This window comes from Clinocottus analis, unplaced genomic scaffold (genome assembly GCF_023055335.1).
Source record: "Clinocottus analis isolate CAN_PGR_092001 unplaced genomic scaffold, fCliAna1.0.p SCAF_36, whole genome shotgun sequence".
Lineage (NCBI taxonomy): Eukaryota > Metazoa > Chordata > Actinopteri > Perciformes > Cottidae > Clinocottus > Clinocottus analis.
Window position 1 is genome coordinate 342,501 of NW_027176109.1, and position 13,915 is coordinate 356,415.

General features: G+C 44.9%; 2 protein-coding genes across 5 annotated transcripts in view; both read left to right on the top strand.

The window, feature by feature from the left end:
* triob (trio Rho guanine nucleotide exchange factor b) overlaps positions 1 to 13,903 on the top strand; it is an 87,243-nt gene extending 73,340 nt beyond the window's left edge. For 3 of the 4 annotated variants that reach the window (XM_068596372.1, XM_068596373.1, XM_068596375.1), the window contains 14 exons: positions 4,083 to 4,369; positions 4,463 to 4,633; positions 6,402 to 6,497; positions 7,360 to 7,508; positions 7,678 to 7,744; positions 7,831 to 7,934; positions 8,577 to 8,646; positions 9,050 to 9,139; positions 9,249 to 9,341; positions 9,427 to 9,477; positions 9,578 to 9,655; positions 10,274 to 10,465; positions 10,639 to 10,816; positions 12,176 to 13,903. In XM_068596372.1, the coding sequence (XP_068452473.1) occupies positions 4,083 to 4,369; positions 4,463 to 4,633; positions 6,402 to 6,497; positions 7,360 to 7,508; positions 7,678 to 7,744; positions 7,831 to 7,934; positions 8,577 to 8,646; positions 9,050 to 9,139; positions 9,249 to 9,341; positions 9,427 to 9,477; positions 9,578 to 9,655; positions 10,274 to 10,465; positions 10,639 to 10,816; positions 12,176 to 13,134 (2,585 nt within the window). In that variant the 3' untranslated portion in view covers positions 13,135 to 13,903. The remainder of the gene's footprint in view (positions 1 to 4,082; positions 4,370 to 4,462; positions 4,634 to 6,401; positions 6,498 to 7,359; positions 7,509 to 7,677; positions 7,745 to 7,830; positions 7,935 to 8,576; positions 8,647 to 9,049; positions 9,140 to 9,248; positions 9,342 to 9,426; positions 9,478 to 9,577; positions 9,656 to 10,273; positions 10,466 to 10,638; positions 10,817 to 12,175) is intronic. The other variant, XM_068596374.1, reaches the window with a different exon arrangement.
* The window catches only part of LOC137799536 (triple functional domain protein-like), a 4,273-nt gene continuing 4,200 nt past the window's right edge, over positions 13,843 to 13,915 (top strand). The window contains exon 1 of the mRNA XM_068596332.1: positions 13,843 to 13,850. Within this exon, the coding sequence (XP_068452433.1) occupies positions 13,843 to 13,850 (8 nt within the window). The remainder of the gene's footprint in view (positions 13,851 to 13,915) is intronic.

Below are 13,915 nucleotides of genomic sequence, written 5' to 3' on the forward strand. Positions count from 1 at the left end.
TTTGTTGAATGCACCTCCCCCTCCTCCCCCTCTCCCCCTTCCTCCTCTTATGTGATGAGATATTAAGTCCACTGGAATCACGTTGATAAAGATTATATCTCGTGCCGGTCAGGCGGGTGCTGCGCAGATGGACAGAGGATGTTATTGTGCAGCAGAAAAGACGATAACGAGGTCAAAGAGAAGGAAGCGGGAGCGTCTCACGTCCTCCATCCTTCTGCTCTCGGCATGTTTCCGCAGTGTGTTAAAGCCTTTTGTCGAGTTGTGTTAGCGGCGTGGCGTCTGAACCGTCCCCGTCTCGCTCCACGCCCTCCTGAACTATGGCTGCTGGTGGCGAGCCCCGTCGCGCCGCATCGGCCACATATTTTAGAGCTCAGCCGAGCCAAAAACTCTCTGGAGCTTTTCCCCCGAGACGCTGCACGTCCACCACCGACCGTGTGTGTGTGCATGCATGTGTGTGTGTGTGCATGCATGTGTGTGTTTGCATCACTTCTCCTGGGGAAGGTAAGACCACAGGAAAGATGCCCCCCCCCCCTTCCCTCCTCCTGGTGACACCTCTGGAATCCCAGGCATGCTTTCTGTGGAGCTGCAGACCCTTTGGGATCTTTCCAGTTGCCCCTCCCCTCTCCGTCCTATTCTTAGACACACACACACACACACACACACACACACACACAGAGTCGTAAATCGAGCGGCGGCTGTGACTTGTGATAGCGGCTCGTTAGCTTGCAGAGGATGAGCGAGAGCGTCTGAAGGTGAAGTGAGAGCGTCCGGCTGAGACGACGCTGCTGAATACAAATCTGATTCGTCCTTAAATGTTTTGTCTTTTGCATGTTGAGCAGATATTTTAATATTAAACACGCTTTAAAAGTATATATTGCATGTATGTACGCACATGCAAATGCATTTACATGATGTAAACACATCCAGTTTACCCTCATGATACGTTAACATATATATATATATATATACATATATATATATATATATATATATATATATATATATATATATATACATATATATATATATATATATATATATATTTATATATATATATATATATATATATGCTCACTCCCAAATGGCAGCAGAAAAAGAGATGTTAGTTTAGCATAATTTTAAAATAAAGATGAGCAAATAGATAAATATTGTAAAGTCTGTAAAGGCTGAACTATAGATATTGTTGGAAATCTTAAAACAAAATTTCAGAAAAATGCTTTAGACTATGATGGAAACTCGATGTTTACAGAAGATAAAGTAACATAAATAATCGTTTTACTACAAATAAAAAATGAACTTAAGGTCCAGTTGTCTTCGGTATCAGTAATATCTGATCGTGTGTGTGTGTGTGTGTGTGTGTGTGTGTGTGTGTAGCAGGTGGGGCTGTTGGTCCATTATGTGTTGTTGGAGCATCAGGATTGAAGAGTGTTTAAGAATCAGGTCTAAACACGAATGAGACGAACAAACTGAGCGTCATCGCTGCAAAAGAGGAAAACGTGTTCGTCATTCTGGTTTCTGATCAGCTGTTCTAGTAGCCTCACCCTGCAGGCCAGAGAGCAAAGGTCGTGTCTGTGTGTCTGTCTGTGTGTGTGTGTGTGTGTGTGTGTGTGTGTGTGTGTGTGTGTGTGTGTCCCTGGGGTTATTTTCTATTGAGGAGCGATGTGTCAGAGGTCGCTGACTCCATGTTTCACCCGTTCACCCTCTTTGTTTGCCCGACCCTCTTCGGTCTAATCAGAGAACACATCTCGCTGTCACAGGACGTTGTGTGTGTGCGTGTGTGTGTGTGTGTGTGTGTGTGTGTGTCGCTCATGAAGGACGAGAGGCTGCAGGTGAAAGACGCCACAATAACCTTATTTTATGACAACTGGAACCACGAAGACAATGCTCAGTTTTACATTTGAGTATTTTAATGAGATTCACAGAGATGAAACCCACGCTGTGTGTGTGTGTGTGTGTCTGTGTGTGTCAGGTGTGACTTTACATGCTAAATATTTACAATTGCTGACAACTAAATTGCTGGAATTGTGATATTTTAATAGAAATATGCCCTATTGCATTTTTCAAAGTACTCGTTTCTCACCAGGACCCCACAGTGCTGTGAGTCCACTGTGTGTGTGTGTGTGTGTGTGTCTGTGTGTGTGTGTTTAACTCGCCCTGCAGCCTTGCATGTGATAGCTGAGAAGTCCTCGCTAACAGCACAGACTCGTGTCCGGCCGGCTCTTAAAGGGACGTCCTGACTCGTGTTCCTCGTTCTGTTGCACAAGTTTTCACTCAGGTGTTAAACTATGTGAGCGAGTGTGTGCAGGTTGTCTGTGTCTTGTTTACCTTAGAAACAACTGTTTTGTGACGCTAAAGCGTGCACTTGCAGTGTACACACATTGTGCATACACCCCAAAATACTCAGGACATTAAAAGACTAATTTAAAGGTCTCGTCAGCACTTTTTTGGCTCTGAGTATGAATAATGGATGAAGCTGTGCTGGTTGCAGTTACAATAAAGGAACATTCTCACAGTCCTAGGAGAGCAGCGATAGTAAACGTTAAGGTATTTTCACAATATAAAAGAGGCCCTCGTGATCGTACCTGTGATTAAAACATTCCAGCGCAGCATCGTAACAAAGGAGTTGTGACTGGGTTTCATTATTTATTTCATTCGGTCCTGCAGGGGAGATAAAGGCAGGAGGGGGAACATGAAGCTGTGGAGTAGTGCAAGCTTCTCCTTCCCTGGAAGGACGGACGAGTATCTGTCTGGAAAAACTGAATGGCAGGATAAAAAAGATGCATAACGGGACAATTTCGCCATATTCTTTGCTTGACTTGTAGCTGAAGAATTATCTTTGCTGGTGTTTTACATCATAAATTGCAGAACAATCTCAGCTCTCTATATGATGAGGTCTTCATATCTCTTGTACAGCTTCGCTCAGGGCGGTTTTGGTGCTTGAAGTTGGTTCACCAAAGGTCTCAGGTTCACAAAAGCAGTGAAATATATGAATAAAATGGTAGATGCATGTAAATAAATGTCTAAAACCACGTTTTGTATTCTCGTTTTTTCCATAGAAATGTGGTCTCTGACACCTTTTCACCAAAATGAGTCCACTTAAGTCTTGCAGGATCAATAAAATATGGTATATTTCATGCTGCGGATATCTGCAGATGACTCAGAGCGAGGTGATCTTATCTATGTGAGATGCTTCAGAGGCTCAACGATGTGAGGGAGGCTTGTTATTCCAGGAACTTGTGCTTTCTTCTTCCCTTTGCATGAGCTGTGAGAACACATGCTTCGTATCAGCAGAGCGCTGTAAAAATAACTCTCCCAGAGGCTGAATGAGTGACGCGGCCGCTTGCATGCAGATGCAGATGCAGATGTGTTCATTCAGGCTGTGGAAAGAGCGTCCAATGAGGGGACGGCAGCAGGTCCACACCTTCCCTTCATGAGCTCCGTCACATGCTTTAATCCTCAGCAGATGATTTTAACCACCGGCTTGAAGTCTGAATCCCTCAAACAAGCTGTAAAATAAATATTACTTAGTCTTGCATGCAGACTTAATACATGCATATATCATAAGAGGCTAAAGATACGAAGGAGAACGGGAGCCGACAGGTGGATTTATCTTTGAATCATTCAGACAAAGCCTGCAGCATCCCGATCCTCTGTTGTGTTTTTCCATCTCTGCATCGCCAGTGGAGGAAGAGCTTCCCTCCCACCCGTTCCCAAAGGAGAGCAGCCGGCCGCCTGCACACGACACACACAACCCTGTGCAAACAAACACAAGCACACATTAGTCTTTCCTCAGCGTTCTCTCACTATATGCAAACCCACATATGCACATACAGCAGGGTGACTACAGCGTTGTTTAAGGGTTGTTACACAACATGCAGCGCACATGAGGGCCTGGATTAAGATCTGAAGAGAGCTTCAGCGCACAACTAAACATGCTTTATTATAGTGGGGAAATATTCCAATGCACAATGTACTGTTCCAATGTACTGTTTAACTTTTGCGCTTTGCTTTTTTTATGAGATATCGCAGACTCTACTTGTGATGATCATCATAATCCCCGTCCTCTTTATTTCCTCCCTCAGACACTCTGTCCGTGTCCAGTAACGACACCCTGCAGCCGGGCTCCAGCCAGACGCTGGGTCACCACAGCTCGCCGGGCCCCAAGCGCCCCGGCAACACCTTGAGGAAGTGGCTGACCAGCCCCGTGCGGCGGCTGAGCTCCGGCAAGGCCGACGGCCACGTGAAGAAGCTCGCCCACAAGCACAAGAAGAACCGCGACGGCACCCGCAAGAACATGGACGCCATGGTCGGCTCGCAGAAGGACTCCGACGACAGCGCCGCCACGCCGCAGGACGAGACGCTGGAGGAAGTACGAGCGGGCGAGCGGGCGGGATGACGGGAAGTTTTTTTTGGTTCTGAACCGGCCGGTAAATCATGGGTTCCCCTTCCTCTCTGTCTCCAGCGGATGCGTAACGAGGGGCTGAGCAGCGGCACCCTGTCCAAGTCTTCCTCATCGGGCATGCAGAGCTGTGGCGAGGAGGAAGGAGAGGAGGGGGCGGACGCCGTCCCTCTACCGCCCCCTATGGCCATCCAGCAGCACAGCCTGCTGCAGCCCGACTCCCAGGACGACAAGGTCGGTGACCCCGACGTGATCGAAGCGCATGTACGCGACACGCGCTCACGGACAATGCAGAAAACACAATGCACGATACCACATAAAGCCCCGAGTGGTTTGTTTTATGGTAACAAATAGATTTATGTGTCGTGTGCTGCATTCAAAATGGGCCAAATGGGATTTTGCTTTATCAGCTATGGAGGTAGATTTGTGTATTTTTTACACAAGCAGATTTCTAGTATGGAAGTAAATTATCTCTAAATCCTAGCGCTCAATAAAAAAAAAATACTCTCAAAAAAAAAATACTCTTAAAACTAAAAATTGCTCTCAAAAAAATATACACTGTTTTAAAAAACTTCTCTCAAAATTAAAATTCTCTCCAATTTTTTTTTTTAAGAAAATTTTTTTTTGAGAGCAAATTTCCGTTTTGAGAGCTTTTTTTTTTGGAAGCGTTTTTTTTTTTTTAGAGAATTTTTTTTTTTAGAGAATTTTTTTCGATCAAATTTTCGTTTTTTAAAGCATTTTTTTTAGAGCAATTTTTTTTTTTTTCGAGAGCAAATTTGTTTTGAGACCGTTTTTTTAATTTTTTTCTTTAGAGGATTTCTTTTAATTGAGAGCAAAGATTTTGAGATAATTTACTTACAAACTAGACATTTGCTTAGGTAAAAAAAAGACACAAATCTGCCTTCATAATCAGCAATATGTTGGCACACACATGGTTTGTGCACTACCTGGGGAAGGCTTGCTCATATAAATATAAGATAGGTCAGTGCAGGCACACACAAAATAAGTTGGAAGATGCCTGTTGAACCTTTCATATTGTTGATTTTTTTTTCCCCCCAATTGCTAATATCAAACATATTTGCACCACATTAATCTTAATCTTTGGTTTGGTTACAAGCAGAGGTGCACACAAAGCTGACAATAACACAACTAAACCTTCACGTTGGCGACAATAACCTTTCTTTTTTTTCCTCTTATTCTTTTGACGGTTGCACGCTTCCTCCCTTCAGCATTACGTTGATTTCTGTTCTACTTCTCTTCTTTCCCAGTTCCCCTACCTCTCCATGTAAAAGTCACTCCATCGTCTCCGCTTTGGATCCTTTCGTCATTTGAACTTTGTTATTTCTTGCCTCTTTTTTTCTTGTATGTGTGTGTGTGTTTTGACTTTCTTTCACCAAAAGAAAAAAAACAATGTCATTCCCACGGGAGTGCATGATTGTTCCTCTGCCGCTGGAGTGAATGCTGCATTCACGCGTCGCCGCTGTGGTTCGTTGTTTGTGGGACTAAACGAGTGAAATCCCGTTCAGTCTGCTTGTGAAAAAGGGGTTTACTTCTTGACACTTTGGCTCTGTCTGTCGCGGAGGCAAAATGTCTCCGATGGAGTGTCACGCAAACGATGTTTGCTGTTGTCTGACCGGCCGTGGAGCGCTCTCCAAATCCCAGAGCTTGACCCTTTTTGACCCTAAAAGCCCAACCTCTCATAACTCTTAACCCTGTTTCCCCCTCCGAGACCAGTCTGTGATTGGCTCCAACTTGGCCCCCCCAGTTGACCCTTTTATTAGGGGAGACCACACCCACCAAGTCCTTATTTCGGACATGTGGAGTATCGGGGGTCCAAAGCCGACGAGGGTGAGCCCGATCACATGACACAGTCGCAGCCATTGAGAATGCACCGCTGCTGCACGCATGCCGCTCTGCCGAGTTGTGCGACTTCACCGTTGACTTCTTTCTCTTTTCTTTCTTTCTTTCTTTCTTTCTTTCTTTCTTTCGCCTGTGCTTCCAGTCTGCGTCTCGTCTCTCCGCTCGACCCAACAGCTCAGAGACGCCCAGCGCCGCTGAGCTGGTCAGCGCCATCGAAGAGCTCGTGAAGAGCAAGATGGTGAGAAAGAGAGAGAGAGAAAACCAAAAAAAAAGCATAAACAAAAACTCACAAGTACATGCAAAGGTGGGACATTTGTTCATAGAACAATCCTGATGGATTGGTGTACAAGTTTTTCTGGTGTTGTTGACGGAGAATGGCATTATGGCCGACTCGTCATCTGTCAGGACGGTGACTCACTGTGCCGGCTGTTCACTGTTCCACCAAGAAATGGGGATTGAACTTTGGCCAATATCACACTGGCACACACACACACACACACACACACACACACACACACACAGTATAGACACACACACAGTATAGACACGCACATTGTGTCACACACACGGGATACTTAAGCCTCAATACAATGTTATCACGATTCTTAAGCCCCATTATGATATTATTACAATACTTAATCCCGATACGATATTATCACGATACTTAAGCCTCGATACGACATTATTCCGATACTTAATCTTCGATCCGATATTATCACAGTATTAAAGCCTCAATATGGTATTATCACGATACTTAATTCCCCTATACAATATTATCACAATGCTTGAGTCCCTGATATGATATTATCACGATACTTGAGCCCCATTGCGATATTATTACGATACTTAAGCCTCTCTATGATATTATCACGATACTTAAGTCCCTTGTACGATATTATCACATTTTGATATTATCACGATACTTACGTCCCGGTACGATATTATCACGATATTTTAGTCATCAATATGATATTATAACGATACTTTAGTCCTCGATACGATATTATCACGATATTGAAGCCCCATAACGATATTATCACATAGTGACAGTTCTTCTTGTTCGTCCCCTCCTCTCCTTTCCTCTGTCCTCTCTCCTCCAGTCTTTGGAGGATCGTCCTAGTTCCTTGTCGGTGGAGCAAGGCGACAGCAGCTCTCCTTCCCTCAACCCCTCAGACAACTCCCTCCTCTCCTCTTCCTCGCCCATCGACGAGCTGGACGAGCGCAAGTCCGGCTTCTTCAAGAGGAGACAGTGAGTTACGTTCGCCGGCGTCGTGCTCGCGTTTCGTTTTTTGATAAACAAAAGGTGCTCGAGCTCAATCGCAGTTTGTCTCCCTTTGTGTGCTTATATGGAACATTTCTGATGTTTGTGCGTTGCTGTTTGTGTTACACGGTGACAATTTCTGCTTTGTGTCCCTCAGTTATGTGCTTCTGGAGCTGGTGGAGACTGAGAGAGACTATGTCAGAGATCTGGGATCCGTGGTGGAGGTACAAACTGATATTAAAGCGTCGCTTTTTCTTTTTTTTTGCCGTCTGAGTTTGTTTTACAATCGAGTCGACTCTCCTCCCCTCAGGGCTACATGAGCAGGATGAAAGAGGAAGGAGTGCCGGATGACATGAGAGGAAAAGACAAGATCGTCTTTGGAAACATCCATCAGATCTACGACTGGCACAAAGAGTACGCTGGCCGTCTCCTCCCGTTAACATGCCCGACAAACACCACAACAAATGTTGTAACCTTTTGGAAACTCCTCCCGTGCCCATTTTAAGTCCCAGCATGCCCCACACAGACAACCTTTTGGCTAAAAATAAGTAATTTTTCCATTTTTAAACTGACCAACACAGTTTTTTGACTGAAACTCCTTCCTAACAGGCGAATCTTTCCATAAAGGTGTCTTATTGACGCTCCAGGAGGCTTTTTTTGGGGAATCTGGCTCATATCATGCTGGATGTTCATAGTTACCATCGATATATCTTTTGAAAGTGATTTTATTTGCAGATATACATTTTTTTCCCAAGACTTTGCTGAACAAATACATACAATAAACACAATTATTGGAATTAATTTGGGGTTCCTACGACAGCAACAGGGGAAAGGAGGTCTGGAGACAAAAATGGTTCCACAGTCTAAAAGGGTTAAAGTCGTTGTATCTGCTCCAGTGTGAAGACAATACTAATATTAATAATAATAATATTATTATTATTAATAATAATAATAATAATAATAATAATAATAATAATAATAATAGTAATAATAATAATAGAGGCAGTTCCATGTTCCCTGGCAGGTTAGCTCATGAGTTTCTTCTTTGGTCCACAGTCTTTTCCTGGGAGAGCTCGAGAAGTGTTTGGAGGATCCTGACAGGCTGGCGCCTTTATTTGTCAAACAGGTGAGAAACCTGTGGAAGCCCATTACTGGCAAACACAAAAAAAAGAAATTAGGACAAAAAACAAAAAAAATTAGGACCAAAAAAAAAATTTTTTTTTTTTTTTTTGGTCCTAATTTTTAATTTTTGTTTGGGGTCCTAATTTTTGTTTTGTTTTTTGTTTTGGTCGTAATATGTTTTATACTTTTATATTTTTTTATCGTCCTATTTTTTTATATTTTGGGTCGTAATTTTATTTATTTTTTGGTCCTAATTTTTTTTCCATTTTTTGCTCCTAATTGTGGCGGGAAAGGACTTCCATAGAAACCTTGTTGCATTACAGTGTAGACTAAATAAATATTCTGTTCTAAGCTGTCACATTTCTTTCTCCCCCTCTAAAAGCTTCCACTGTTTTCTTTCGTTCCAGGAGCGGAGGCTACACATGTACATTGTGTACTGCCAGAATAAACCAAAATCTGAGCACATTGTGTCAGAGTACATCGACACTTACTTTGAAGTAAGATTTTTACACCTACCTGAACCCTACGGGGGCTTCTCTGTGTTTGATATCCTCCAGGTGACCAGTTTTTCAGCATAGAGGTACTAATACTTGCATCTTTCACCAGGACCTCAAGCAGCGATTGGGCCACAGGCTGCAGATCACGGACCTGCTCATCAAACCCGTCCAACGCATCATGAAGTACCAGCTACTGCTGAAGGTGAACCCGCTGTACTGTTCTTCTTGCTCAGCAGAGCTGCATTCAGGCAAAGTAAAAGTATTCACATTTTTACGCATTTTCACAGGATCTTCACAAAATATCCAAGAAGGCCGGGGCGGATACGACAGAGCTGGAGGTAACGCCACGTCCTAAAGTCACACACAGCAGTGCAAACTTCCTTAAAGTGACGGCGCACCAATAAAATCTGTTTTGTTTCGCTCTCTGGCGTCCTGCAGAAAGCTGTGGAGGTGATGTGCGTGGTCCCCAAACGCTGCAACGACATGATGAATGTTGGGCGCCTCCAAGGCTTCGATGTAAGAGGCTCTTTGTGTGCTCACCAGTGTGTGTGTGTCAGTCTGTGTGTGTTTGTGTGTGTGGAACTGTTCTTTAAATGAAGATGCTGTATATGTAAATAGTTTATTTCCCTGCAAACGTTACATTCTCTCAACTGCCACTAGGTGTCAGTGTGCCTTCATTTTTGCAGCTATGTTAAATGCGTTGTTTTTTATGCTTTAGCAACACTGGGCATATGGAAGCCCATTTCCGCCCCAAAAAATAATAAAATAAAAATATAAAGTCAGAATTATAAGATAAAGTCGTCATTTTAAAATAATAAAGTTGGAATTATGAGATAATTATCTTATAATGACTTTTTATCTCATAATTATGACTTTTTATTTATTTTGTATTGTTTTTGTGGCGGCTATGGGCTTCCATAGCTTTGATATTTCATTTTTTTGAAAAGCCACATTTACATGGGTTGAACTGTATGTAGTTCAGGAAACATTCGATATTGCTTCTGTCTTTGTTTCTCTTGTTTTTCTTCTTCTCTTTCCTCGCTTACTCCACATTAAAACAGAGCAAACAACTTGAAAGACGCTCTGTCACTGTCCATGTTTTCTTATTCGCTTTCTCTCTGCTCTGTACTTCAGGGTAAAATCGTGGCTCAGGGCAGATTGCTCCTCCAGGACACCTTCATGGTGTCCGACCAGGACGGAGGACTTCTGTCCAGGATGAAGGAGAGGAGAGTCTTCCTCTTTGAGCAGATCGTCATCATCAGCGAGCCCATAGACAAAAAGAAAGGCTTCTCTTCTCCCGGCTACCTCTTCAAGAACAACATCAAGGTCAGTGCGGCTCCATAAAATGCTGCAGTGAGAGCGTAAAACAAGAAGCTCTATCAATGCATTGCATGTTGCCGTATGGGAGATTGTACTGGAGCTTCTCCATCAAGACATCTCGCCACTCGTCCTTCTTCCTCTTCATTCTTCGTCTCTCTTCTCGTGTCATCTCTCTGCAGGTGAGCTGGTTGGGTTTAGAGGAAAATACAGACGACCCCTGCAAGTTCACGCTCACCTCCAGATCATCGAGTGGCAGCCTGGAGAGGTACACCCTCCACTCCATGAGCCCTGGAGTCAGTCAGGTCTGGGTCCACCAGGTCAGCCAAATCCTGGAGAACCAGCGAAATTTCCTCAATGGTAAGAGATGGATGTGCACGGTACCGTGCACGCACCATTACAAGCTTCCACCGAACACATATACCGGCTTTGGTCCTTTAGTGGAAATGTTTTGATTGTACTGGAACTGTTTTTGTTCTTTAAAGGACCAAAAAAAAAAAAAAAAATTAGGACCAAAAAATTTTTTTTTTTAAAGAATTAGGAGCAAAAAAAAAAAAAAAATTAGGACCAAAAAAAAAAAAAAAATTAGGACCAAAAAAAAAAAAAATTGGACCAAAAAAAAGAAAAAAATTTTTTTTGTTGTCTTTTTTTTCCATTGACTTGAAAAAAGGCAACAAAAAAAGTTTCATTCCAGGAGAGAAATCAGAACTTGACTACTGACTACAAATGGCAAAATTACAGTTACAGCCTAAATATAATTGTAGCTAATATATGTACAGACAAAGTACATTGTTGACCTTCCATTGACCGTTTTTAAGAACTGAGTAAAATGCAAAGTCCACACATATATTGAATGAATTATTTACTTTAAAGTAACCCATCAATATGGGCTTACAGGCGGTTGACATTGCCAAGCAAGCACTGTTTTATATTCAAGTGCTCTTGTTATTTAATAAAAGATATTTTGAATTGAAACAAGATTGGACTTTTTTTTTTTTTACCTGTACTTGTTTTGTTGTATGAACAATACATATTTACATTTAAATTAAGGTATTGTAAAACCAAAGTGATGAAATAACGTATTTCTTAGATGTTTTCTTTATTTATGTCAATGAAAAGAAATCTGTATTTTTTTCCTCCCTATTTTTAATTTTTTTGGTCCTAATTTTTTTTTTTTGTCCTAATTTTTTTTTTTTTTTTTTTTCTGGTCCTAATTTTTTTTTTTGTGGCGGGAATGGGCTTCCATAAATATCCGACGGTATTCCAGCTTTAAATAGTAAAAGTCGGGCTACAAGCCGCTGCTACCTTCGGTGGGTGTCCCCCACTGTTGCAGCAAGCTAGCGCTGCTGCTAGCTCCCCGCTGTAGCAGGCTCCCCGCTGTATCAGGCTAGCGCTGCTGCTAACTCCCTGCTGTAGCAGGCTAGCGCTGCTGCTAACTCCCCGCTGTAGCAGGCTCGCGCTGCTGCTAACTCCCTGCTGTAGCAGGCTCCCCGCTGTAGCAGGCTAGCGCTGCTGCTAGCTGCCCACTGTCGTAAGTTGGTTGGGCTGGTCCCGCTACATTCGGTGGTTGTCGCAGAGCTAGCAGGGAAACTAGCAGCAGAGCTAGCTGGCTACAGCGGGGGACGCATACCGAAGGTAGTAGCGGCTTGTAACCCGACTTTTACTCAAATGTGCTTTTGTCGTATGAGTGAAATCTTGCCCCTTATCCTTTTCCGACAGCTCTAACATCCCCCATAGAGTACCAGAGGAACCACGTGGGTGGTGGCGGGCCGGGCGGTCCACCCGGCAGTAGCAGCGGTAGTTCTGGAGGCCTGCCCGGAGGCAGCAGCTCCAACGCCACCATGGGAGGTGGAGGTGGAGGTGGAGGCGGCGGTGGTGGCGGCTCCGGAGGATCGGGGGGCGGCTCCTCTTCCCTGTGCGGCCCTCGCTCCCGACCCTCCCGCATCCCCCAGCCGTCCTCGCGCCTCCCCCAGCCCGTCCACCACCACCACCCCCCGGGCCCCGAGGGGCCCGACCAATCAGCAGGTACGTGGTCTCCCCGCCACCCTCAGCCCCTCCTCCCCTCTAACCCGCACTCGGACGCCGCCGCCACAGCAAACGGAGAGGCGTCGGCCTCAGAGGTCCCGAAGATGAGGACGCTGGATGGTCCTCACGGGAGTAACAGTAACAACAGCAACAAGCCGTCAGACGGCGTGGAGGCCGGCGAAGAAACCCAGAAACATCCAACAGCCGGTTTACCACAGATGGCCGTGGCTCCTCTGAATTTGCCCCTGAAGAGCCCTCGAGTCGGGACAGTCGCTCCTCTCATTTCCCCTCAGTCCTCCGGAGGAGGTGGAAAGGAGGCGTGTGTCCCGTCCAGCCCGGCCAATAAAGGCAACTCCTTCTGGGCTACAGTCCCCGCTATGCCTGCCTCTCCCGCCAGCCGGCCTGGTTCCTTCTCCTACCCCAGTGATGCTGGCGGCGGCGGTGGAGGTGGCGACTCTTTGGGCAGAGGAAGCCACGGGACGCCCTCGCACCACCGCAACTCCTCCCACAGTAAGGACATAGACCGCATGAGCACCTGCTCCTCCACCAGCGAGCAGTCCGTACACTCCACCCAGAGCAACGGGGTAAGCCGAGGCGCCGGGGCTTTGCACAGTAAAAAAGCCCGCGTAGGAGCTCATCCGCCTCGTCACTAACCCCGCCCCCCTCGCTGACCGGCTGTCCGTCAGTCACCCCGCCGCTGCCTCTCCGAATGGCTTGTCCCTGCAACCACTACCACAACCGGAGATTAACGGCTATCTGAGTGCACTAACTTCACCGACGAGTGTGTGTGTGAGGGAGACTTTTCTGGAGCTCCCAGAGTGTACTAACAAGTGTGGATCTGCCTCCTTACAGACTCTCGTGAGCTTCAGTGCGTGCAGCTAATCGCCCGTCGCCATTTCTCTTTGATCTCTTTTCATTCATACCTCCACGAGGATTATTCTCATGAGATTATCGATGACCTTAACGGTTAAAACGTCGACACGTTGCCTCCTTTCTCCTCCAGACGACGCTGGCTGCCGTTTGCTTCACCTTCACCTCCACCTGTCTCTCCTCCAGCTGGTGGAGCTTCTGTCTTTCTTCTTGGAAATAGTCTTGTAACTTCAACTTTTTCTCTCTGCACTCGGGACCGCAACGTTCCGTATTTCAGCGTCTGAACCCGAGTTTCATAACTTCTGATTCACATCTTTTTCAGATCCTCACTTCTGTCTTAAAATCATTCATTAGTCCTCAACGTGTAGATGCAAGATTAAAAAAGAAGAAAAAAAAGCATTTTGCGTGTGTGTGTTGCTGTCAATCAAACCCTGCATTTCATTAGTGTGAAGATACTGATACACTTGTGTACTTCCCTTTTCTAGGAATGAATGTGCATGTGTGTATTTAAGTGTGTGTCTGCGTGTGTGTGTGTGCGACCTCGCTGTGCATTGTCTAACGTGT